This window comes from Piliocolobus tephrosceles, chromosome 17 (genome assembly GCF_002776525.5).
Source record: "Piliocolobus tephrosceles isolate RC106 chromosome 17, ASM277652v3, whole genome shotgun sequence".
Classification (NCBI taxonomy): Eukaryota; Metazoa; Chordata; class Mammalia; order Primates; family Cercopithecidae; genus Piliocolobus; species Piliocolobus tephrosceles.
In genome coordinates, this window is record NC_045450.1 from 27,640,776 (window position 1) to 27,666,248 (window position 25,473).

A 25,473-nucleotide genomic window follows, 5' to 3' on the forward strand; every position below is an offset into this window, starting at 1 on the left:
CCCGAAGGAGGGAGAGCCCATTCCACCCGAGCTGCTGTAAAAGGCCAAGGGAAGCCCCGTGGGAGGTCTGGATGTGAACAGGGGTCATAATGGGGGGCCGAGCAGGCGCGAACCAAGCTGTGCAGCCTCTCGGCGCCCTGGGAAGAGGAAATTCAGATTCCAGATGTGCTGGAATGGCAGGCGGAGGGGGCTAATTACTGCTGAGACCAGAGAGTTTCCTTTGCCTCCCCTAGGGGCCGCGGGAGTGAGGATTACGGCCCTGGCTCGTATGATCCCTCCCTCCTCCATCTGCACTTCCTCCTCCTCCCTCCCCGTCAAATAAATCCCAGGCCCCTCCCTCCGCCCGTCCCCAGGATCTGACGTGGGCTTGATACCTTTCTCAGCTTCTCCCTCCCGCAGCTCCAGTGCCCGAGCTTCGGCTCTCCCAGTTCCCCAACCCACCCCTTCCCCTCCCCGACAATCCCCGCTAGAGCCCAGTGGGGAACCCCCCGATCCTCGACCCCACCCTAAGCCCCCAGAAGCTGCCTTTCTCCTCCCCAGTCCCTTAGCTTGGGGTCCAGCCAGCCCGGTGGACCCAGGCGCCTGAGCAGGAGGGTAACCCAGGCCACCCGGCCCCTTCGGCCCTCTCGGCCCCACCCCCTGCAGCCGGAGCCGCGCCCCCTCTACCACAGAGCCGGGAGACGAGGACAGAGGAGACTGAGCAAAGGGGGGTGGGCTCCAGGCGACCCCTAGCCAAATTCTGCCCCTCCATCCCAAGGGGCAGAGAAATTGTCTTTCTTTGCTGACTCCTACCAGGAAAAAAAAAAAAAAAAAAAGAATTAAAGGGAAAGATAATCGGAGACGGAGGAAAGGTGGCAGCCAGATTACTTAGAGAGGCACAGAGGAGAGAGATCGGGGTGAGTCGCCATGGGGACTCCCAGGGCCCAGCACCTGCCGCCTCCCCAGCTGCTGTTCCTAATTCTGCTGAGCTGTCCCTGGATCCAGGGTAAGGACATGAGAGTGTGGGGGTGGGCCGCAGGAAGGCACCCAGCGGGGTCCTCCACCCTCCTTTCTCTTAACATCCTGGGTCTTCCGGGCACATGGGGGAGGGGAGAGGCACAACTGATGGGGAAAGGGCAAGCCAGAGCTTTCTGGATTGAATCCAAAGCCCCTTAACCCTCAATATTGAGAAGGCAGGGAAATGAATGAGAGAAGCTTTTAGCAGTGTCTCAGGAGCTAGATCCACAAAGGAGGGCTGGGAAAGTTGGGGGGATGTCTGCGGAGGCGGTAGAAGCACGGAGGGACCTGGGTGGGAGATGGAGATGCTGAGAGAGATGCCAGGCGCTGTACACACAAATGTTCTTGGATGAATGGACAAAGACAAATGAGCAGAGGCAGGGCTCAAAGACCAGATTTTCAGTCCCCCACTCTGACCCCCAGCCAGACTCCAGGGAAGGAGGCAGAGACTGCAGAGGACCAGAGAGAGAGAGGGAAAGAGAGAGAGAGAGAGAGAAGGAGAGGGAGAGAAAAAAGACAGCCACACTGCAGAGACAGAAGCCCAGAGAGAAAGCCAGGCACTGCAGAAGCAAGGGCTGGGAGGTGCCGCCAGACCCTCTGCAGAGCCCCAGGTTTGGGGGGAGATCACCACTGAGGTGAAAGGGAAGGCAGCACCGGCAACCCCTCTGCCTTGCTGGCGCTGTCCAGGGTTCATAAGAGCTAAGATGTTCACTGAAGGCCCACACAGGCCGGGGAGAAGGGAGAGGGGACGGGAGAGAAGAGGTGTGGGAGTGGGAATATGAGGGCAGGTGGGAGTCCCTTCTCCAATCTTGGCCCTCAGTCGAGCCTGGGACCCTCTGAGCCCCTGGAGGCCCAGCTGATGGAGGAGGGAAGAAGAGTTCTAGAAAATATCTCTCTGAAGAAGGAAGGGATGTGGGGGAGTGGAGAAGCTCACACAACTTCACCTCCTAGGTCTGCCCCTGAAGGAGGAGGAGATATTGCCAGAGCCTGGAAGTGAGACCCCCACGGTGGCCTCTGAGGCCCTGGCTGAACTGCTCCATGGGGCCCTGCTGAGGAGGGGCCCAGAGATGGGCTACCTGCCGGGTGAGGCCCCCAGAGTGGCAGGAGTGGCCTGGAGACAGAGGGAGGGAATGGGCTCAGGGAGATAGGGAGCCAGGCTAGACAAGAGCAGGCAGAGAGATACTGCAGAGGAGGAAAGAGCCTGCAGGAAGGCCTGTGAGATTCAGGGGACACAAATCAAGATCGTCGGAGGAAGTCAAACCTGGGCACAGGCAGAACCAGAGAGACAGAGACAGAATGATTAGGAGACGGTCAGACAGAAAAACAGACACATAGAAAGAGAGATGGAAATTCAGAGAACCAGAGTCAGAGAAATGGTGGAAGACAGAAAGAGAGAGAGAATGAAACACAAAAACTAGTGGATCTCGAATCATGAAATCAGACTGCAATCAGAATACTAAACAGGGAAATGGGGAAATAAAGAGTTCCAGAGAGAGCAAGACAGAGGAGAGAGGAGATAACCAGAGAGAGAACGTGATCTGAGTGAGGAGGCAGAGAGAGAGGCTCAGGGAGAGGAGTATCAGGGTGGAAGGGGCTGGGTGGAGAGAAGGGACCAGAAGAGAAAGAGGGGGACCCAGGCTGTGGAAGCCTTGGGAGGAGGTGGGGACTGCAGTGGGAAAGGGAAATGTGGGGGGTGCTGTACCTTGTGGGGGAGGCTTTTGGGGTATGGCAGGGGAACCCCTAGCTTCCCTCAGCCCTGCTCCCCACCCAAGGTCCTCCGTGTGCTCTTCCTGTGCTCTGACATTCCCTGCACTGTCCCAGGATCTGATCCAGACCCCACGCTAGCCACCCCTCCGGCCGGCCAGACTCTCACAGTGCCCTCCCTGCCACGGGCCACTGAGCCGGGGACAGGGCCTCTGACAACAGCCGTCACCCCTAAGGGGGTCAGGGGGGCAGGCCCCACCGTGCCAGAGCTGCTGACCCCGCCCCCAGGAACCACAGCCCCACCCCCACCCAGCCCTGCTTCCCCAGGGCCTCCCCTTGGGCCTGAGGGAGGAGAGGAGGAGACCACGACCACCATAATCACCACGACAACTGTTACCACTACGGTGACCAGCCCAGGTGAGGCGAAGGCAAGGGGATGGGGGTGGGAGCACCGGATAGGTACACGCTGGGGATGGATGGGAAAGAGGCTCCTGGGAACTGTGGAAGGAGTCCTGGGTACAGATGGGAGAATAAAAATAACAAAGGTAGCATTTCTGTACCCTTACTAAGTACCAGGCAGTGTTCCAATTGTTTCAGCTATATAACAGTTAGGAAAGGGAGTTCTGGCTCAGGTGGGAGAGGGAGTATGCTTAAAGATGGTGCTGGGCGCAGTGGCTCATGCCTGTAATCCCAGCACTTTGGGAGGCCAGGCGGGTGGATCACCTGAGATCCGAAGTTTGAGACCAGCCTGACCAACATGGAGAAACCCCATCTATACTAAAAATACAAAATTAGCCGGGCATGGTGGTGCATGCCTGTAATCCCAACTACTCGGAAGGCTGAGGCAGCAGAATTGCTTGAACCAGGGAGGTGGAGGTTGTGGTGAGCTGAGATCCAGCCATTGCACTCTAGCCTGTGCAACAAGAGTGAAACTCCATCTCAAAAAAAAAAAAAGATGGTAAGGGGGCACAGCAGCACACACCTGTCATCCCAGTGCTTTGGGAGGCCAAGGCAGGAAGATCGCTTGAGGCCAGGAGTTTGAGTCCAGCCTGGGAAACATGGCAAGACCCCATTTCTACAAAAAGTTTTACAAATTGGCTCAGCGTGGTGACGCGCACCTGTGGCCCCAGCTACTCGGAAGGCTGAGGAGGGAGGATCGCTTGAGCCCAGGAGTTTCAGACTGTAGTGAGCCATGATTGCGCGACTGCACTCCAGCCTGGGTGACAGAGTGAGACCCTGTCTCAAAACATGACAAAAAAATAATGAGAGGTGCTAAGGAGAAGGCAGATGAAGGCCTTCAGAGTTGCTTGGCTGGGAGGGCAAGAGCACAGGCATTCCTTCCATCCCAGCCATTTTGTATCTCCTCAGTTCTGTGTAATAACAACATCTCCGAGGGCGAAGGGTATGTGGAGTCTCCAGATCTGGAGAGCCCCGCCAGCCGTACCCTGGGGCTCCTGGACTGCACTTACAGCATCCATGTCTACCCTGGCTACGGCATTGAGATCCAGGTAACTGGACCAAAGCATGTGACTGTGCACCTTCCAAGCCTTTTCCTCTGGGTTGTGGGTGTGCACGGGTTTGGCCTGGGAGCCAAAGAACCTATTTGATGACTCAGGTTACCTCAAAAGCTCTTCCAGATTTCTACAACTTGGGCAGCAGCATGGTGCCTTTTGGGCTGCTACACACAGGGAAAAGGCACAGGACAGGGGCTTTGGAAGTCAAACCCCTGGCTGACTTGCCCTGGCGGGTCTGTGTTTGGCTTCTCTAGGTGCAGACGCTGAATCTGTCGCAGGAGGAGGAGCTCCTGGTGCTGGCTGGTGGGGGATCCCCAGGCCTGGCCCCCCGACTCCTGGCCAATTCGTCCATGCTTGGAGAAGGACAAGTCCTTCGGAGCCCAACCAACAGGCTGCTTCTGCACTTCCAGAGCCCACGGGTCCCAAGGGGCGGTGGCTTCAGGATCCACTATCAGGGTGAGGAGTTTGAGGGTGCTGCTGGAAGGGCAGGGGCCATACTGCATACAGGGGACATCTTTATTTATTTGTTTATTTTTGAGACAGAGTCTTGCTCTGTTACCCAGGCTGGAGTGCAGTGGCACGATCTCAGCTCACTGCAAGCTCCACCTCCCAAGTTCATGCCGTTCTCCTGCCTCAGCCTCCCGAGTAGCTGGAACTACAGGCGCCCGCCACCGTGCCCAGCTAATTTTTTGTATTTTTAGCAGAGATGGGATTTCACTGTATTAGCCAGGATGGTCTCGATCTCCTGACCTCGTGATCCACCCCCTCAGCCTCCCAAAGTGCTGGGATTACAGGCATGAGCCACTATGCCTGGCCTATACAGGGGACATCTTTAAGAACCATCGAAGCACAGGGTGCTGAGGGGGGCTTTTCCTCCTGCCTGTGACCCTGGGGGGCCAGGCCCTCAGAGGAGACCCATGCATACTTATCTCACGCACTCACAGATCTGTGCACACATCCAAGAGACAATTCATCCATTGAACTCAACAAATGTTGATCAAGTGCTTGCTTCATACCAGGCCCTGTGTTAGCCTTGGAGGAGGAATGAACAAACCAGGTGTAAATCTGGCTTCAACGAGCTCAGAATCTAGGTAGGAAGACAGATGAGTAATCAGGATGGTTACAATTCAAGGAGATAAGGAATATGATGGCAGAAACACCAGCGGGGGCAGCACATAGCCAAGGGACCTAAATTTCTCCCAAGGAATATGGGGACATCTTCTTGGAGGAGATGATGACTAAGCTGAGACCTGAAGGATAAATTCGCCAGGGAAAGGGTGGGAGGGAGGGAGAGGAGGGAGGCAGATGGCTAGGTGGACGAAAAAGCACACTCCAAGACCCAGGGAGAGAAGATGTGACCCCCAGATGAGGTGAAGGAATTTAGCATGGAAAATAGAATTGTCCTAGCTGTGTGACCTGGGACAAGTTACTTAACCTTTCTGTGCCTCATGATGTCATTTGAAAAACAGGGATCACACTAGTTGGTATTATGTGGAAGATCAAATGAATTAATACATGTCAAGTGTTTAAAACAGTGTGTGGCCTGGAATGGTGGCTCACGCCTGTAATCTCAGCACTTTGGGAGGATGAGGCAGGTGGATCACCTGAGGTCAGGAGTTCAAGACCAGCCTGGCCAACATGGCGGAACCGTGTCTCTATCAAAAATACAAAAATCAGCCAGGCAGGGTAGCAGGCACCTGTAATCCCAGTTACTTGGGAGGCTGAGGCAAGAAAATTGTTTGAACCCAGGAGGTGGAGGTTGCAGTGAGCTAAGATTGTGCCATTGCACGCCAGCCTAGGTGACAAGAGCGAAACTCCATCTCAAAAACAAACAAAAAAACAAGCAAAAACACAAACAGCGTGTGTACACAGTGAGAGCTCAAAACTGTCAGTCATGCTATTACCTTTAAAGCACAGAAAGGGGTGAAGGGGAAGTGGGCCAGAGACCAGGCTGGGAGGCAGGGTCAGATTCAGACCATAAAGAGCCTTACCTGCTTCAGTAAGGAGTTCAGACTACTTCAACCTGCAGGTGTGACAGGGAGATAATTTGAATTTTTTTTTTTTTTTTTTTAAGACAGAGTCTCGCTCTGTTACCCAGGCTGGAGTGCAGTGGCGTGATCTTGGCTCACTGCAACCTCTGCCTCCCAGCTTCAAACAATTCTCCTGCCTCAGCTTCCCAAGTATCTGGGATTATAGGCACCTGCCACCACACCTGGCTGATTTTTGTATTTTTAGTAGAGATGGGGTTTCATCATGTTGGCCAGGCTTGTCTCGAACTCCTGACCTCAAGTGATCCACCCGCCTTGGCCTCCCAAAGTGCTGGGATTACAGACATGAGACACCACGCCAGGCCTCCTAATTTGAAATTTATTTATTTATTTATTTTTGAGATGGAGTTTCACTCTTGTTACCCAGCCTGGAGTGCAATGGCGCAATCTTGGCTCACCGCAGCCTCTGCCTCCCAGGTTCAAGCAATTCTCCTGCCTCAGCCTCCTGAGTAGCTGGGATTACAGGCATGCGCCACCACGCCCAGCTTACTTTGTATTTTTAGTAGAGACGGGGTTTCTCCGTGTTGGTCAGGCTGATCTCGAGCTCCCAACCTCAAGTGATCCTCCCGCCTTGGCCTCCCAAAGTGTTGGGATTACAGGCGTGAGCCACGACGCCTGGCCTGAAATGTTTTAAGCAGGAAAGTGAGAGCCTCAGATTTGCAACTTAGAAAGATCCTCTGACATCTGGGGGCAGGGAAGCGGGGCTGTATTCACACATGACTGCATTTGTTAGGACCTATGACACATAACCTGCACACGTGTGTACATCCACGCTTACCTGTGTGTGCGGGAACCTTCCCACAGTACAAGGGTATGTTCTAGCATACACGTGTGCACAAGGAAAGGGCCCAGCCAGTGCCCTGTTCCAGACACCACTGTCTTCCTATGCTTCGTGGAGACAGAAAGAACTGTGTCAGGCCGATGCCCGCTTCACATCACTGCATGGCCTTGGCTGGTGTTGTGCATTCTGCCCTCCTTGAAAGCTCTGCTGCCCGCAGACGCCTTGTGTGCCTCATCCAGGGTACACCCTGAATCCTGTTCTCACATCCTCTCCAGCCTCTTTTGAAGCCTCTGCTCAGGACCTGCCCTAGCGGCTCACATGTGCATAGCAAAGGTGCCTATTCGTTGGGGGGCCAGCGAGCTAGGGGACATGTATTTGGCAGTAGGGACCTGGTTATTGGGGAGCATGCCTGGAAGGCCCGGGCCGAGTGCTGGACTTCAGATATTATGAAATCTGAAGGTTCCCCATTGGCTCCTTTAAGCAGCCACTTCCCCAGGGCACTGAAAATAGGACTCCTTAGGCTAAGTGGAACATTTGGGGAAGCAGGACTATTGCATAAATTGGCCTTCATTGTTCAGTCTTCCCTGCTTCGCAGCTGCACCAGGCACCTTTGGGACCGAGGCCCTGTTTCAGCCCTTCCCAACCTGCACTAGCTGGGGCCTCTGGCCCAGAGTGGCCTCATTAGCTTCTCTCTGAAAAGCCAAAGGTTCCCTCACCCCTCACCCCAAGTTCAGCAAACTTTCCCATTACAAAGCCCTTTCACCAACCGTAGTTTCATTTGCTTCTCACAGAAACCCTGAGAGTGGCCATTGTCAGTTCCATCTCTCAAAGGAAGGAAAAGACTCAAAGGTCATGTAGATTGCTCAGCCACCTGCACGTTTATTGCAGCCAGACACCAGATCCCCGAGTCCCTGGCTCCCAGTCATTCATTAATTGAGGCTGAGGGGCGTGTGATTAACGTTTTCTCAGCAGCTTCTATGTGCCAGGTGCTTTGTGTGTTTCTTTTATTTAATTTTCAGGCCAATCTTCCCTGACAGGAATTATTATTGCCGTTAATAGGTGAGAGGTCCCTAGAGATGAAGTCACCTGCTCAAAGTCATGTAGTTAGTAAGTTCTGGAGCTAGAACTGGAACTCAGGTCTGCCTGACGACAAATCCAGTGGTTCCATGCTGCCTCTTGGCTGCACCCATTGATCAGCCAGGCTAGCCCTTTTTTTTTTTTTTTTGAGACAGAGTCTTGCTCTGCTGCCCAGGCTGGAGTGCAATGGCACAATCTCAGCTCCCTGCAACCTCCGCCTCCTGGGTTCAAGCGATTCTCCTGTCTCAGCCTCCTAAGTAGCTGGGATTACAGGCGTGTGCCACCACACCCGGCTAATTTTTTGTATTTTTAGCAGAGACAGGGTTTCACCATGTTGGCCAGGCTGGTCTTGAACTCCTGACCTGATAGACTAGCCTTTTAGGACACAAAATAAATAAGTCTTGGGCCAGTGTAGACAGTGGTTAGACCAGGCACGGTGGCTCACACCTGTAATCCCAGCACTTTGGGAGATCAAGGTGGGTGGATCACTGAGGTCAGGAGTTCAAGACCAGCCTGGCCAACATAGTGAAACACTGTATCTACTAAAAATACAAAAATTGACCAGGTGTGGTGGTTCACACCTATAATCGCAGCACTTTGGAAGGCTGAGGCAGGCGGATCACAAGGTCGGGAGTTTGAGACCAGCCTGACCAATGTGGTGAAACCCCGTCTCTACTAAAAATACAGAAATTAGCCGGGTGTGGTGGCGCATGCCTGTAATCCCAGATACTCAGGAGGCTGAGGCTAAAGAATTGCTTGAACCTGGAAGGCGGAGGTTGCAGTGAGCCAAGATTATGTCACTGCACTCCAGACTGGGTGACAGAGCAAGACTCTGCCTCAAAAAATAATAATAATAAAATAAATACTAATAATAAAAATACAAAAATCAGCCAGGAGTCAAGGCACACGCCTATAACCCCAGCTACTTGGGAGGCTGAGGGAGGAGAATTACTTGAACCCGGGAGGTGAAAGTTGCAATGAGCTGAGATCAAGCCACTGCACTCCAGACTGAGTGACAGAGACTCTGTTTCAAAAAAAAAATACAATGGTTAATGTGATGACAAAATCATGCATGCAGGATTGTGTATAGGTAAGAGAACAAGTAACTGTTGGAGAGACGTAGAGTCAGGAAGGCTTCCTGGAAGAGGTGGTACATAAGCCTCCGAGTCTGATCTCTTAAAACACGAGAAAGTAGGGGGAGAGCACAAGCGAAAATATGGAGGTGGAAACTTAAGGAGTCACAAAACTGTGTTGTGTAGGCTATATTGGTCTTGGAAGCTCAACCCTGAAGCTGGAATGTGCTGGGCTGCATTTAACTATGGAAGGGGCTTGAATGTCAAACTAAAGCATTCAGACTTGATTCTGTTGGCAGCAGCCATTACCGAGACTACCATTTATTGAAACCACTGTGTTCTAGAAGGTTGTTCTTATGTTTATCTCAGTAGACGATGGACTCCTGAGGACAAGGCCTGGGTCTTTTTCCTGACCTCAGGTGATCCACCTGCCTCAGCCTCCCAAAGTGCTAGGATTACAGGTGTGAGCCACTGTGCCTTTAGAGATTATTTTGTCTTTAAAGACCTTAATACTCAGTGGCCTGTAAATGAATCCCCCAGTGAAAATGACGTCAGGAGATCTGAAGAGGTCAGGAGTTGGAGACCACCCTGACCAATATGGTAAAATCCCATCTCTACTAAAAATACAAAAATTAGCTGGGCATGGTGGTGCACACCTGTAATCCCAGCAACTCGGGAGGCTGAGGCAGGAGAATCGCTTGAACCCAGGAGGCGGAGGTTGCAGTGAGCCGAGATTGCATGCCATTGCACTCCAGCCTGGGCAACAGAGTGAGACTCCTCTTCAAAAACAAAAACAAAAAGACAAAATAGTCAAATGTCCTCAAGAAGTTTCATGTTTGCTTGAGGCCAGGAATTCAAGACCAGCCTGGGCAACATACTGAAATGTCATCTCTACAAAAAATTTAAAAATTAGTGGGGCATGGTGGCACAAACCTGTAGTCCCAGCTACTTGGGAGGCTGGGTCAGGAGGATGTTTTGAGGCCAGGAGTTCAAGGTTCCAGTGAGCTATGACTGTGCCACTGCACTCTAGCCTGAATTGCTTGAACCTGGAAGGCGGAGGTTGCAGTGACCTGCACTCTAGCCTGGGCAACAGAGTGACACCCTATCTCAAAAAAAAAAAAGAAGTTTCAATTGGTTCTTCTGGATGGAAGCTGAGGGTATACCACAGGGTGCCTTGGTGGAAGAAAGGCTGTATGTGTGGAGGGGAGAAAAATGCAAAGAGAAACATTTAATAACTTGGAGACTCAGTGTTCACATCTGCAAAACAGGTCACATAATCTTTTTTTTTTTTGAGACAGAATTTTGGTCTTGTCACCCAGGCTGGAGTGCAATGGGACGATCTCGGCTCACTGCAACCTCTGCCTCCTGGGTTCAAGTGATTCTCCTGCCTCAGCCTCCCAAATAGCTAGGATTACAGGCACCTACTACCACGCCCGGCTAATTTTTATATTTTTTTAGAGATGGGGTTTTACCATGTTGGCCAAGCTGGTCTCGAACTCCTGACTTCGTGATCCATCTGCCTCAGCCTCCAAAAGTGCTGGGATTACAGGTGTGAGCCACCACACCTAGCCAGGTCACATAATTTTTGTCTGCTTACCTCAAAATCTCTGTGTGAGCCGGGCACGGTAGCTCAAGCCTGTAATCCCAGCACTTTGGGAGGCTGAGGCGGGCGGATCACGAGGTCAGGAGATCGAGACCATCCTGGCTAACATGGTGAAACCCCATCTCTACTAAAAATACAAAAAACTAGCCGGGCGAGGTGGTGGGCGCCTGTAGTCCCAGCTACTCCGGAGGCTGAGGCAGGAGAATGGCGTAAACCCGGGAGGCGGAGCTTGCAGTGAGCTGAGATCCGGCCACTGCACTCCAGCCTGGGCGACAGAGCGAGACTCCGTCTCAAAAATCAAACAAATTAAAAAAAAAAAAAAAAAAATCTCTGTGTGGACTCACTTTGGGAGCTGAACAAGCTCTGCAAATACTATCTGTTATTAGAGCTGGATGAAATTCAGAGTAGTTCACTGATTTGCCTGAAGTCACACAACAAATGAGTAGCAGGGTCTAGAATAACTTGTTTGAACCTCAGTTACCTCATCTATTAAATGGGGGCCAACGAGGGTGAATTACAATGAGTGGGGGAGATAAGGGATGTTGGAATTTCCTCTTCGTGAGGCCAGGTGCCTGTGTGAGGAGCTCTTACTTCTCGGTATGTACGCCAGTGTGGAGCCACTGTGCCCCTGGCAGGCTGGCCTGAAAGGAGAGGGGGGAAGTGCTGGGGGATCAGTCCGAAAGGGTGGCATGGGAAAATGAGCCCTGCTACCCCCTGTCTGTCTGGTACAGCCTACCTCCTGAGCTGCGGCTTCCCTCCCCGGCCGGCCCATGGGGACGTGAGTGTGACGGACCTGCACCCCGGGGGTACTGCCACCTTTCACTGTGATTCGGGCTACCAGCTGCAGGGAGAGGAGACCCTCATCTGCCTCAATGGCACCCGGCCATCCTGGAATGGCGAAACCCCCAGCTGCATGGGTGAGTTGCCTGCCACAGTGAGTGGGGGCGTCTGTTCTCGGAACCACATTGGGAGGGTCCTATCTCAGGGGTGTCCACCTTTGGGAAAAACCCATTCTGAAGGGGTATTTATCTACCCTGAGGAGTCCCCATCCTGGGGTCTGCAGCCAGAGCTCTTTATGCAGAGGGTCTCTCTCCTTCAGGTGTCTCCATCTTTGGGTGGTCTCCATCTCGGGGTGTCCCACTAGAGATTTTATTTTGGGAGTCACCATTCTGGAGGTCCCTTCTGGGGTAGCATCCTCATCCTAGAGGAAACCATTCTTAGGGTTCATGTCTAGAGGGCTTCTGTCCTGGAGAGCCTCATACTGGGATTCCCATCCCGTGGCATCTTCATTCTGAAAGTCCTATCTTAAAGATTTCCCAGCTAAGGCTTTCAATTTTAGGGATCCTCGTAGCTCCCCATCCTACAGTATCCATAGCTGGAGAGTCTTCATTTTAGCGGTGTCTCCATCCTAGGAGGTGTCAATCCTGGGGTTCTCCTGTAGCAGGGCTGGTTTCTCTCCTGGCTCACGCTTGGAGAAGGTCCCGTCCTCTGGGGTGACTTCATGGGACAGAGGCCAGCCCTGGGCTGGGTCCCAGCCAAAGGTGTGAATGCAACAGCTCTGAAAACAGGCCGAGGCCCCGAGGAGAAGGACAAGTCACCTCAGGCTACCTTAACCTGCCCCTCATCTGCCCACAGCATCCTGTGGTGGCACCATCCACAATGCCACACTGGGCCGCATCGTGTCCCCAGAGCCTGGGGGAGCTGTAGGGCCCAACCTCACCTGCCGTTGGGTCATTGAAGCAGCTGAGGGGCGCCGGCTGCACCTGCACTTTGAGAGGGTCTCGCTGGATGAAGACAATGACCGGTGAGGGTCTGGGTCTCGGGTCAGCAGTCCCCACCTTGGGCGGGCGTGGTGGTTCATGCCTGTAATCCCAGCACTTTGGGAGACCAAGGCGGGCAGATCAGAAGGTCAGGAGATCGAGATCATCCTGGCTAACACAGTGAAACCCCAGCTCTACTAAAAATACAAAAAAAAATTAGCCAGGTATGGTGGTGGGCAGCTGTAGTCCCAGCTACTTAGGAGGCTGAGCAGGAGAATGGCATGAACCCAGGAGGCAGAGCTTGCAGTGAGCCAAGATCGGGCCACTACACTCTAACCTAGGCAACAGAGCGAGACTCCGTCAAAAAACAAAACAAAACAAAAAGAGGTCCCCACCTCAGGAAAGTAGGGAGGCTAAGTGGGGACTTGGACACAGCTGGGGTGGATCCTGGTTGAGATATGCATCACAGTTTAGACCTAAGCCTTTTTTTTTTTTTTCCCGGAGACGGAGTTTCACTCTTGCTCAGGCTGGAGTGCAGTGCCGTGATGTCCGCTCACAGCAACCTCTGCCTCCCGGGTTCAAGCGATTCTCCTGCCTCAGCCTCCTGATTAGCTGGGATTACAGGCATGCGCCACCACGCCCAGCTAATTTTGTATTTTTAGTAGAGACAGGGTTTCTCCATGTTGGTCAGGCTGGTCTCGAACTCCCGATCTCAGGTGATCTGCCCGCCTCGGCCTCCCGAAGTGCTGGGATTACAGGCATGAGCCACTGCGCCTGGACAGTCCTAAGCCTTTCTTAGGAAGTGTAGTTGTGCAACCTGAGACAAATCACTTAACTTCTTTGTGCCTTAGCTTCCTCATCTGTAGAATGGAGATAACAGTACCTCCCTCTTCAGGTTTCTGTGAGGATAAGTGCTGAAGTTATATAAAGTCCTTAGAATGGCGCCTAAGGCAATAGGCACTATAAAAGTGTCTGCTATCCTCTTTTTTTTTTTTTTTTTGAGATGGAGTCTCACCCTGTCGTCCAGGCTGGAGTGCAGTGGCGCGATCTTGGCTCACTACAACCTCTGCCTCCCAGGCTCAAGTGATTCTCCTGCCTCAGCCTCCCGAGTAGCTGGGACTACCAGTGCGAGCCACCATGTCCAGTTAATTTTTTGTACTTTTTTTTTTAGTAGAGATGGGGTTTTACTGTGTTAGCCAGGATGGTCTCGATCTCCTGACCTCGTGATCTGCCCACCTCGGCTTCCCAAAGTGCTGGGATTACAGGCATGAGCCACCACATGTGGCCTATCCTCCTCCTCCTTCTCCTTCTCCTTCTCCTTCTCCTTTTCTCCTTCTCCTTTTCTCCTTCTCCTTCTCCTTCTTCTTCTTCTTCTCTTTGAGACAGTCTCACCCTGTCACCCAGGCTGGAGTGCAGTGGCATGAATTTGGCTATCTGCAACCTCCACCTCCCAGATGCAAGCGATTCTCCTGCCTCAGCCTCCTGAGTAGCTGGGATTACAAGCATGCACCACCACACCTGGCTAATTTTTGTATTTTTAGTAAACATGGGGTTTTACCATGTTGGCCAGCCTGGTCTTGAACTCCTGACTTCAGGTGATCCACCCGTCTTGGCCTCCCAAAGTGCTGGGATTACAGGTGTGAGCTGAGCCACCGTGCCTGGTCAAGCATCTGCTATCTTCATCATCATTAACATCCTTTACCTAGCAACTAGGTATCTCAGCCCTGCCACTACTTGCTCTGTGACCTTGGACAGGTTACTTGATCTATCTATGCCCCAATATCCTCCTCTATAAAATAAGGGATAATAGTGTCTGACTCAAGAGTTCTTGTGAAAATTAAATGAGAAAGAATGGGTAAGTGCTTAGAAGAGTGTGTGGCATATAGTTAATGTGTGATGATAACAACTATAAAAATAAGTTAGGAGAGTGGGCAAGGGGTGAGGCAGCTTGTGAGGGAGGTTGAGCTCCTGGTCACGATTCTGTCCATCCCAGGCTGATGGTGCGCTCAGGGGGCAGCCCCCTATCCCCCGTGATCTATGATTCAGACATGGACGATGTCCCTGAGCGGGGTCTCATCAGTGACGCCCAGTCCCTCTATGTGGAGCTGCTGTCAGAGACACCTGCCAATCCCCTGCTGTTAAGCCTCCGATTTGAAGGTAAGTGACCCACTTCCCCAGTGGACCCCAGCTGCCACACCTTCTCCTCTTCTGACACCAAGCATAGTTGGAAGCACAAACTCCATGCCTGTTCATCTCCATGCTGGGATTCCTGAAATGTGACTTGCCTCCCTGCCCCAAAACTGCAAGGGTCTCTTCTAGGGACCCCTTCTCCTTTCCCGAGGCAGCCTTCTCTGTTTAAGCTTCATGCATGCGTAGGTACACATGCAGGGTACACAGCCCAGAGACCAGTTATCTCAGTATCTCAGTTCTTTCCTCTGTGTTGGCTTCATTCTCAGGTAGGCTTTCCCTGTGTGATGGACATAGCTGCTGATTTACCACCAACTTAGTTTTTATTTTATTTATTTATTTATTTTCTTTTTCTTTTTCTTTTTTTTTTTTTTTTTTTTTTTTTTTTTTGAGATGGAGTCTCGCTCTATGGCCCAGGCTGGAGTGCAGTGGCGCAATCTCGGCTCACTGCAAGCTCCTCCTGGGTTCACGCCATTCTCTTGCCTCAGTCTCCTGAGTAGCTTGGGCTACAGGTGCCCGCCACCATGCCTGGCTAAATTTTTTTTTTTATTTTTAGTAGAGACAGGGTTTCACTTTATTAGCCAGGATAGTCTCGATTCCTGACCTTGTGATCCGCCCGCCTCGGCCTCCCAAAGTGCTGGGATTACAGGTGTGAGCCACCGCGCCTGGCCTTTATTTATTTATTTATTTATTTATTTTGAGATGGAGTTTTGCTCTGGTTGCCCAGGCTGGAGTGCAATGGTGTGATCTCAGCTCACTGCAACCTCCGCCTCCTGGGTTCAAGCGATTCTTCTGCCTCAACCTCCCGAGTAGATGGGATTACAGGCATGCACCACCATGCCCAGCTAATTTTGTATTTTTAGTAGAAACAGGGTTTCTCCATGTTGGTCAGGCTGGTCTCGAACTCCCGACTTCAGGTGATCCACCCGCCTCGGCTTCCCAAAGTGCTGGGATTACAGGCGTGAGCCACCACGCCTGAGAGTTTTTTTTTTTAACTTTTATTCATTTTTATTTATTTATTTTGAGACAGAGTCCCTCTCTGTTGCCCAGGCTGGAGTGCAGTGGCAGGATCTTAGCTCACTGCAGCCCCCTCCTCCAGGTTCAAGCGATTCTCATGCCTCAGCCTCCTGAGTAGCTGGGACTACACGCATACACCACCACGCCCAGCTAATTTTTGTGTTTTTAGTAGAGACACGGTTTCACCATGTTGCCCAGGCTGGTCTTGAACTCCTGGGCTCAAGTGATTTGCCCCCGTGGGACTCCCAAAGTGCCAGCATTACAGGCGTGAGCCACCTCGCCCAGCCCATACTACCAACTTAGTAACCTCACCAGAGAGAACATTCATGTATTTCCTGAGAGCTCAGCAAAAATGCCAGGAGAGGTGCTCATTGACCTGGCTAAGGTCCTGGTTGGCCTTAGCCTGAGCCAATCACCGAGCTAGGAGAAGACAGTATTGGGATAGGTTAATCTGCCTCACGTGGCCTCCCCTGGTGGGCTTCAACTCAACCTCGTGGACTGGGAGTGGGGTAGGCATGCGTCCCAAAATTAAAATTGGGGTGCTGTTACCAGAAGAAGGGGAATGAATGTGAAGGGATAGAAACAAGGAAGTGATCGTGAAGGAAGAAGCATTTGAGCTTGGCCTTATAGGACAGAAGGTATTTTATTATTATTATTATTATTATTGAAACAGGTCTTGCTTTATCACCCAAGCTGTAGTGCAGTGGCCCAGTCATGGTTCACTGCAACCTCAACCTGCCAGGCTCAAGTGATCCTCCTGCCTCAGCCTCCCTAGCAGCTGGGACCACAAGCGTGCACCACCATGCCTGGGTAATTTTTTAATTTTTTGTAGAGACAGCATCTCACTATGCTGCCCAGGCTGATCTCTAACTGCTGAGCTGAAGTGATCCTCCCACCTCGGCCTCTCAAAGTGCTAGGATTACGGGTGTGAGCCACCCTGCCCAACCAACAGAGGATATTTTGAAAGAGGAAGATCAAGGCCAGTTGTGGTGACTCATGTCTCTAATCTCAGTACTTTGGGAGGCCAAGGTGGGATGATTGCTTGAGGCCGGAAGTTTGAGAACCAGTCTGAGCGACATAGTGAGACCCTGTGTCTGCAAATTAAAAAAAAAAAAAAATATATATATATATCCAGGTGTGGTGGCCCACACCTCTAGTCCCAGCTACATGGAAGGTTGAGGTGGGAGGATTACTTGAACCCAAGACGTTGCAGTGAGCTAGATTGCAGCACTGCGCTCTGGCCTGGGCAACAGAGCAAGACCCTGTCAAAAAAAAAAAGAAAAGAAAAACAAAAGAAAAGGAAAGGAAAGAAAAGAACTTTGGGAAAGAGCAAGTAGAGAAATGCCTGGTATGTTTGGGAAACAGAATTTCATTGTGGCTGAAAACAGAGGAGTTGTATAAACAGTAGCAAGAGAGAGACCAAAAACGTGAAGTGAAGTGCTCAGAGATGGGAGGGTCTAGTGTTTGATGAGAATCATGGAAGAAATGGAATTGGCACTGGGCTGTAATGGATGCTTAGGATTTGGACATGATACCTTGCAGGTTAAGTAATAGTGAAATAGAACAGTGGATCTGCAAAAATCAATTGCAGGATAGATTCTGGAAGTGTTAAAGTGCAAACAGCCCAGGTCTTTTAGTGAAAATGGCAAGTTTTGAGACCTGCCTCCATAGTTGTAGGCCACTGCTGTTCTACGAATTTAAGATTCTTCACTGTGGCCAGGCACAATGGCTCACGCCTGTAATCCCAGCATTTTGGGAGGCTAAGATGGGAGGATCACTTGAGCCTGGGAGTTTGGGACCAGCCTGGGCAACATAGCAAGACCTTTGTCTCTACAAAACAAAACGAAACAAACAATTAGCCAGGTGTGGTGGTGCACGCTTATGGTCCCAGCTGCTCAGGAAGCTGAGGCAGGAGGATCACTTGAGTCCGGGAGGTCAAAGCTGCTGTGAGTTGTGATCCCACCATTGCACTCCAGCCTAGGCAACAAAGCAAGACCCTGTCTCATTTTTTTCTTTTTTTTTTTTGAGATGGAGTTTCGCTCTTGTCACCCAGGTTGGAGTGCAACGGCGCAATCTCGGCTCACTGCAACTTCTGCCTTCTGGGTTCAAGTGATTCTCCTGCCTCAACCTCCTGGGTAGCTGGGATTACAGGTGTTAGCCACCACGCCAGCTAAGTTTTGTATTTTCAGTAGAGATGGGGTTTCACCACATTGGTCAGGCTGGTCTTGAACTCCTGACCTCAGATGATTCACCTGCCTTGGCCTCCCAAAGTGTGGAGATTATAGTTGTGAGCCATCGTGTCTGACCTCATTTTTAAAAATAAATAAAATAGCCTGGGCACAGTGGCTCATGCCTATAATCCCCGTACTTTGGGAGGCTGAGGCAGGTGGATCATTTGAGCCCAGGAGTTTGAAACCAGCCTGGGCAACATGGCAAAGCCCCATTTCTACTAAAAACACAAAAATTAGCCAGACGTGGTGGCACGTGCCTGTAATCCCAGCTACCCAGGAGGCTGAGACACGAGACTTGCTTGAACCTGGGAAGCTGAGGTTGCAGTGAAGTGAGATCATGCCACTGAACTCCAGCCTGGGCAACAGAGCAAGACTCGGTCTCAAAAAATAAAAAATAAAATATTAAAATAAAATTAAAAATCGGAAAAAAAAAAAAAAAAGCAAAAAGGCCTAGTGTGGTGGCTCATGCCTGTAATCTCAGCACTTTGGGAGGCTGAGGTGGGTGGATCATCTGAGGTCAGGAGTTCGAGACCAGCCTGGCCAACATGGTGAAACCCCATCTCTACTGAAAAAATACAAAAATTAGCTGGGGGTGGTTGTGGGTGCCTGTAATCCCAGCTACTCGGGAGGCTGATGCAGGAGAATGACTTGAACCTGGGAGGCAGAAGTTGCAGTGAGCCGATATCATACCAGCCTGGGCAACAAGAGTGAAACTCCATCTCAAAAAAAAAAAAAAAGAAAAAAAGAAAAGGTTTCCTCATTGGTATCATAGGCACCTAAATCTTAACTCACAGGGAGTTTTGCAGCTAAGATCTGATCAGGTGCGCAGAAACTCAAATGCTCTACAAATGTTCACTTTTGTTGACTTAAAGTAAAAACTGAGTAGTTTTTGCATTAGCTGAAATTTTGGGTTCTAGCAACAGCATGGATGATCAGAATCCAATTGTTATTTCTGAGGAGAGAATACAACTACACCAGCCAGTTCTCCAAAGGCACCCCTACCGTTACCCGCCCATCTTTGCCGTTTCCAGAGCCAAGTATCTGTGGCTGGGAATCAAGCCATCTGGGTTTCAGACCTGCTTTTGCCATTGTCTTCTGGGTGACCTTGAGCAAGTGGCTTTTTTGTGTATGAACTTCCTCTCTGTAGAATGGTGGCTGGGATTTGGCTAGCCCAGGAGCTTCCCTCAAGAGGCCAGGGAGGCAATATAAATATGTGAATGAGGAGTGTTAGAAATTTTTTGACAATCTGGAGGGTGAATGCTAAACCCAGTGGCATTCAGTTATTAAAAACTCACCGACTCCAGGGCAGTGGCTCACACCTGTAATCCCAGCACTTTGGGAGACTGAGGCCAGCGGATCACCTGAGGTCAGGAGTTCAAGACCAGCCTGAGTAACATGGTGAAGCCCCACCTCTACCAAAAAAAAAAAAAAAAAAAAAACTGCTGGGTAGGGTGTGCATGCTGTAGTCCCAGCTACTGGAGAGGCTGAGGTGGGAGAATCGCTTGAGTCTAGGAGATCTAGGCTGCAATGAGCTGTGATCACACCACTGCACTCCAGCCTGGGCAACAGAGTGAGACTCTGTTTCTAAAAAAATAAAAAATAAAAAAAACCCAGGCTGGGCGCAGTGACTCATGTCTGTAATCCCAGTATTTTGGGAGGCTGAGGCAGGCAGATCACTTAAGGCCAGGAGTTCAAGACCAGCCTAGCCAACATGGTGAAACCCCCATCTCTCCTAAGAATACAAAAATTGGCCAGGCATGGTGGCTCATGCCTGTAATCCCAGCACTTTGGGAGGCTGAGGCAGGCAGATCACCTGAGGTCAGGAGTTTGAGACCAGCCTGACCAACCTGGAGAAACCCCGTCTCTACTAAAAATACAAAAAAATTAGGCAGGTGTAGTAGCACATGCCTGTAATCCCAGCTACTCAGGAGGCTGAGGCAGGAGAATCGCTTGAACCCAGGAGGCAGAGGTTGCGGTGAGCCAAGATCGTGCCATTGCACACCAGCCTGGGCAACAAGTGTGAAACTCCGTCCTAAAAAAAAAAAAAAAAAATTAGCTGGGCATGGTGCTGCACACCTGTAATCCCAGCTACTTGGGAGGCTGAGGCATGAGAATTGCTTGAACCTGGGAGTCAGAGGCTGCAGGGAGCCGAGGTCATACCACTGCACTCCAGTCTGGGTGACAGCGTAAGACTCTGTCTCAAAAAAAAAAAAAAAAAAAAAGCCCAGTGAGTGGCCAAACAACACCCCAATTCAGCTCACATCCCCAGTTTGAGATCCCTTGAGGCCTGCCCTAATGCTTAATTGTTATGACTGACTCCTTCCCAGCCTTTGAGGAGGATCGCTGCTTCGCCCCCTTCCTGGCACACGGAAACGTCACTACCACGGACCCTGAGTATCGCCCAGGGGCACTGGCAACCTTCTCGTGCCTCCCAGGATATGCCCTGGAGCCCCCTGGACCTCCCAATGCCATCGAATGTGTGGATCCCACAGAACCCCACTGGAACGACACAGAGCCAGCCTGCAAAGGTGAGCCTTCCTCTTCGCAGGCAGGTCCTTCAGTCCATGATGCCCCCTGAACTGGAAATCCCAGCAAGGCCATTCAGAAAGGAAGGCTGCATATCCAGACCTAATCGACCCAAGCCTTGGGTAAATCCCTGTCCCTTCAGAGACTGTTTTCTTAGCTGAATGACTGGTGGGCTTGTTACTGAATGCAGGGGTCACAAACCCAAATGTCTTCAAGAGCAATAACTGCTGTTGGGTTAAGTCACAGATTGGGCAGGCTGGAGAGTGGGTGGGGTTTGTTAAGAGCAGGACTGGATATTGAACACAAAAGGACCTAGACGTGGCAAGAAACAGGTGGATCATGGCTGGGTGCAGTGGCTCACGCCTGTAATCCCAGCACTATGGGAGGCGGGGGCAGGTGGATCACCTGAGGTCGGGAGTTCGAGACCAGCCTGATCAACATGGAGAAACCTTGTCTCTACTTAAAATACAAAATTAGCTGGGTGTGGCGGTGCACGCCTGTAATCCCAGCTACTCGGGAGGCTGAGGCAGGAGAATCGCTTGAACTTAGGAGGTGGAAGTTGCGGTGAGCCGAGATCACGGCACTGCACTCCAACCTGGGCAACAAGAGTGAAATTCTTTCTCAAAAAAAAGAAAAAAGAAAAGAAAAAAAAAAACAGGTGGATAAAGCCAGGTGCAGTGGCTCACGCCTGTAATCCCAACACTCTGGGAGGCTCAGGCGGGTGGATCACCTGAGGTGAGAAGTTGGAAACCAGCCTGGTCAACATAGTGAAACTCCGTCTCTACTAAAAATACAAAAAATAACCGGGCATGGTGGTGCGTGCTTGTAATCCCAGCTACTTGGGAGGCTGAGGCACGAGAATCGCTTGAACCTGGGAGGTGGAGATTGCAGTGAGCTGGGATTGTGCCACTGCACTCCAGCCTGGGCGACACAGTGAGACTCCGTCTAAAAAAATAAAAATAGGGGCCGGGCGTGGTGGCTCATGCCTGTAATCCCAGCACGTTGGGAGGCCGAGGCAGGCGGATCACGAGGTCAGGAGATCAAGACCATCCTGGCTAATACGGTGAAACCCCGTCTGTACTAAAAATACACAAAAAATTTAGCCGGGTGTGGTGGCGGGCGCCTGTAGTCCCAGCTGCACAGGAGGCTGAGGCAGGAGAATGGCGTGACCCGGGAGATGGAGCTTGCAGTGAGCTGGGATTGCGCCACTGCACTCCAGCCTGGGCGACAGAGCGAGACTCCGTCTCAAAAAAAAGTGAAAAAATAAATAAATAAAAATAAAAATAAAAGAATAAAAGAAGCAGGTGGATCATAGGTAATAGGAAACAAGCAAGGTGATGTGGTGCATGCATCACGAGTGGTGAGGACCGTGGTGAAATGGAGACAGCATGCCCACCTGGGTCCCGAACCTGACATCCCTTTTTCCCTAGCCATGTGTGGAGGGGAGCTGTCGGAGCCAGCTGGCGTGGTCCTCTCTCCCGACTGGCCCCAGAGCTATAGCCCGGGCCAGGACTGCGTGTGGGGCCTACACGTCCAGGAGGAGAAGCGCATCTTGCTCCAAGTTGAGATGTATGTTTGGGTCCTGCAGAGGGTGCGACGGGTGTAGGCTCAGGAAAGTGTGGTATGCCAATGCACTAGCCTGCATTCTGAGCCTGCCTGGCTCTTGCGTATCTATCCAGAATTCGGTGGATAGGCTGGTGCACTAAGGGTTCAGGATAGAGGTGAGAGAGCTGGGCTCAAATCACGTATTAGCCAGGCAACCTCGGACAAATAAATAGGGCAATGCAGCCTTCCTTGGGAGCTATTGTGAACAAGGGGCTTCGGCCTAGTGCCTCTCACTCTTTGGAGGTTTCTGAGGCTGCCCGTGGAGTTACTTCCAGGAACACAGACCCAAACTGTTGCAGTATCACCAACAAATTGGGGAGGGCTGAGGAGAATCCAGTGAGCTGAATTGGTATCAGAGGGTCTTGAGAGGGCACAGAAGCTGAAGTGGGCGTGGCTTCAGAGCAGGTACTCAGGCAGAGCCTAGAGTTGTGTAGGGTAGTAGCGAATTTGGTCTATGATTGGCCAGAGCAGGAGTTGGGCCAGGCTTTGGATCCCATGGTGATGAAGAAGGGACTGGACAGTGGGCGGAGTTAGTAATGAGCAAGGTTAGGGATTGGGAGGTAGGACATGGGAGGAGCCATAGAATAGAGGAAATTATGGGCGGGGCTGGAGAGTAGGCGGGGCTACCAATGAGCAGAGTTGAGGATGGGGCAGAGCTGGATGGGAGGGGCCAGTCGCAGCCCCGCCCCATTGTCTGATCCCACTCCCTGCAGATTGAATGTGCGGGAGGGGGACATGCTGACACTGTTCGACGGGGACGGTCCCAGCGCCCGAGTCTTGGCCCAGCTGCGGGGACCTCAACCGCGCCGCCGCCTCCTCTCCTCTGGGCCCGACCTCACACTGCAGTTTCAGGCACCGCCTGGGCCCCCAAATCCAGGCCTGGGCCAGGGCTTTGTATTGCACTTCAAAGGTACTGAGGGATAGAGTCCCGGGATGGGCAGGGGTCGGGCAAGCCAGAGATCCCGGGAGGTGGCCGGTCGTGATGGCTCACGCCTGTTATCCCAGGGCCTTGAGAGACCGAGGTGGGAGGATCGCTTGAAGCCAGGAGGTTGAGGCTGCAGTGAGCTATGCTTGTACCACTGTACTCCAGCCTAGGCGACAGAGGAAACCCTGTCTCTAAGAAAGAGAGAGAGAGACAGATCCCGGAAGGGGGCACAGAGCAAAGCCTCCGAGGCTGGAAGGGACCCAGGGGTTAAAACGGCAGCCTCCAAACTCGCCCTCCCTCCCCTGCAGAGGTCCCGAGGAACGACACGTGCCCCGAGCTGCCGCCTCCGGAGTGGGGCTGGAGGACGGCATCCCACGGGGACCTGATCCGGGGCACGGTGCTCACCTACCAGTGCGAGCCTGGCTACGAGCTGCTAGGCTCCGACATTCTCACTTGCCAGTGGGACCTCTCTTGGAGCGCCGCGCCGCCAGCCTGCCAAAAGAGTGAGCCGGCCCCGCCCGCGTCCTGTCGGCCCCGCCCCCTCCCTGTGGGCCCCGCCCCTGCCCTGTCCTGTACCGGCCCCCTTGCTTTCTGTGTTCCGTCCCTTCGCTCCCGGTCCTTCCTGGATCTTCTTCAGGCCCTGACACCATGCCCTTTAGCTCTCACTCCTCCGCCCGGTTCCCCGAAACTGTCCCCTCTGCGTCTCCCTCTCACCTTCTCCGGGCTGCATCCCTCTTCTTTCTTGCACCGACCTGGGCTCGGTCCCTGTTTCCTCGTCTCATGGCCCCGCCTCGTCCCCTCCTGATCCCTCCTCTGCGGCGTCTGAGTTTCTCCCCTAACAGGGCTCCGACCAGGTTCTCACTGGGCTCCCCGTGTCCACACTTGGCTCCATCCTTTCTGTCCTACGCCCCGCCGCAATCCCGCAGTCCTCTCAGTTGAAATTGTAGGGAGCCACTTTGCTAGGACCAAGGTTGTCAGAGCACTTGGTTTATTTGAATGCCATCACTGAAGCCTCGTGCTGGGTTGAGGTTAGGAGAAGGGGGTTCAAGCCCCTCCATACTCTTGTGGAGCTCACAATCTGGGAGTGATACGCAGGAGGATGATCACTGGGTGACTTTGGGCGAGGCACTTAGCATCTCTGAACCTTGGTTTCCGCATCGGTGGAGGAGGACTCAGGTTGTGAAGCGCAGATGGAAACTTCACAGGGCACATGCTGCCCTGGGTGTGATGAAGGACTGTGGGGAGAGCAGTGGGCTAATTTTCTCAGGGCTGGGGCAGGAGATTTCACAGAGGAGGTGACATTTAAAGGAGCTGGGAGTGTGTATATTTTAGAAGAGCAGAAAGGGCCAGGTGTGGTGGATCACCTGTGGTCAGGAGTTCAAGACCAGCCTGGCCAACATGGTGAAACACCATCTCTACTAAAAATAAAAAACTAGCTGGGCGTTGTGGCACACGCCTGTAATCCCAGCTACTCAGGAGGCTGAGGAAGGAGAATCGCTTGAACCCGGAAGGTTGAGGTTGCAGTAAGCTGAGGTCATGCCACTGCATTCCAGCCTGCGCCACGGGAGTGATACTCCATCTCAAAAGGAAAAAAAGAAAAAAGTAAAAGAAAATTGAAGAGCAGAAAGGAATGGCAGCTGGTCACTTTCTTCAAATTTTGGGAAGCCAGCCCCAAGGATGTGGGGCTGCCGTTCCATGTGGCATCTGAAAGCAATGGTGGGACCAAGGGGAGAAACCTCAGGTAGCCAGATATGGGCTGGACACAGCTCCCCGCCCCTGAAAGGACTCACAGGGTATTAGGCCTGGATGAGGCTAAGAGTTCGGCTGGCCCTGCTGCCTCGGGCTCAGGAGAGAACCTGCCCAAGGCAGCAGATTGAGCCTGAAGGTGTGCCAGGACCCACATCTCTGAGTCCCTGTCCAGTGCTCCATGGCTGTGACCCTGGGCAGATTCCCGCTCTGCCACTCCCTGGCTGAGTGACCATGGGCCAAGTCCTTTGTCTGCCCTGAGAGTCCTGGGCTCCGAGGGAGATGACAGTGACATTGGCCTCTCAAGATAATTGGGATTAAATATTATGTTTGTGCCAGGTGTGGTGGCTCACATCTGAAATTTCAGTGCTTTGGAAGGCCAAGGCGGGAGGATCACTTGAGCCCAGGAGATTGAGAACAGCCTGGGCAACATAGGGAGACCCTGTCTCTACAAAAAATAAAAAATATAGCCAGGCATGGTGGTATATGACTATAGTCCCAGCTACTCAGGAGGCTAAGGTGTGAGAATTGCTTAAACCCAGAAGTTTGAGGCTGCAGTCAGCCGTGATCTCACCACTGCACTCCGGCTTGAGTGACAGAGCAAGTTCTCATCTCCAAAACAAAGAATTATATTTGGAGCCAGCCATGGTGGCTCACACCTGTAATCCCAGCACTGTGGG

The 25,473-nt window shown here is 52.1% G+C and overlaps 1 protein-coding gene across 6 annotated transcripts in view; it reads left to right on the forward strand.

Moving 5' to 3' along the window:
- Nucleotides 1-378: 378 nt before the first annotated feature.
- SEZ6L2 (seizure related 6 homolog like 2) overlaps nucleotides 379-25,473 on the forward strand; it is a 29,383-nt gene continuing 4,288 nt past the window's right edge. For 2 of the 6 annotated variants that reach the window (XM_023191135.2, XM_023191134.2), the window contains exons 1-12: nucleotides 379-985; nucleotides 1,948-2,079; nucleotides 3,028-3,117; nucleotides 4,069-4,208; nucleotides 4,469-4,670; nucleotides 11,528-11,713; nucleotides 12,432-12,600; nucleotides 14,550-14,713; nucleotides 20,319-20,519; nucleotides 21,948-22,086; nucleotides 22,836-23,032; nucleotides 23,356-23,550. In XM_023191135.2, coding sequence (XP_023046903.1) covers nucleotides 907-985; nucleotides 1,948-2,079; nucleotides 3,028-3,117; nucleotides 4,069-4,208; nucleotides 4,469-4,670; nucleotides 11,528-11,713; nucleotides 12,432-12,600; nucleotides 14,550-14,713; nucleotides 20,319-20,519; nucleotides 21,948-22,086; nucleotides 22,836-23,032; nucleotides 23,356-23,550 — 1,894 coding nt within the window. In that variant the 5' untranslated portion in view covers nucleotides 379-906. Of the gene's footprint in view, nucleotides 986-1,947; nucleotides 2,080-2,817; nucleotides 3,118-4,068; nucleotides 4,209-4,468; nucleotides 4,671-11,527; nucleotides 11,714-12,431; nucleotides 12,601-14,549; nucleotides 14,714-20,318; nucleotides 20,520-21,947; nucleotides 22,087-22,835; nucleotides 23,033-23,355; nucleotides 23,551-25,473 lie in introns of all 6 variants that reach the window. The other 4 variants (XM_023191132.2, XM_023191131.1, XM_023191133.1 and 1 more) reach the window with 4 other exon arrangements.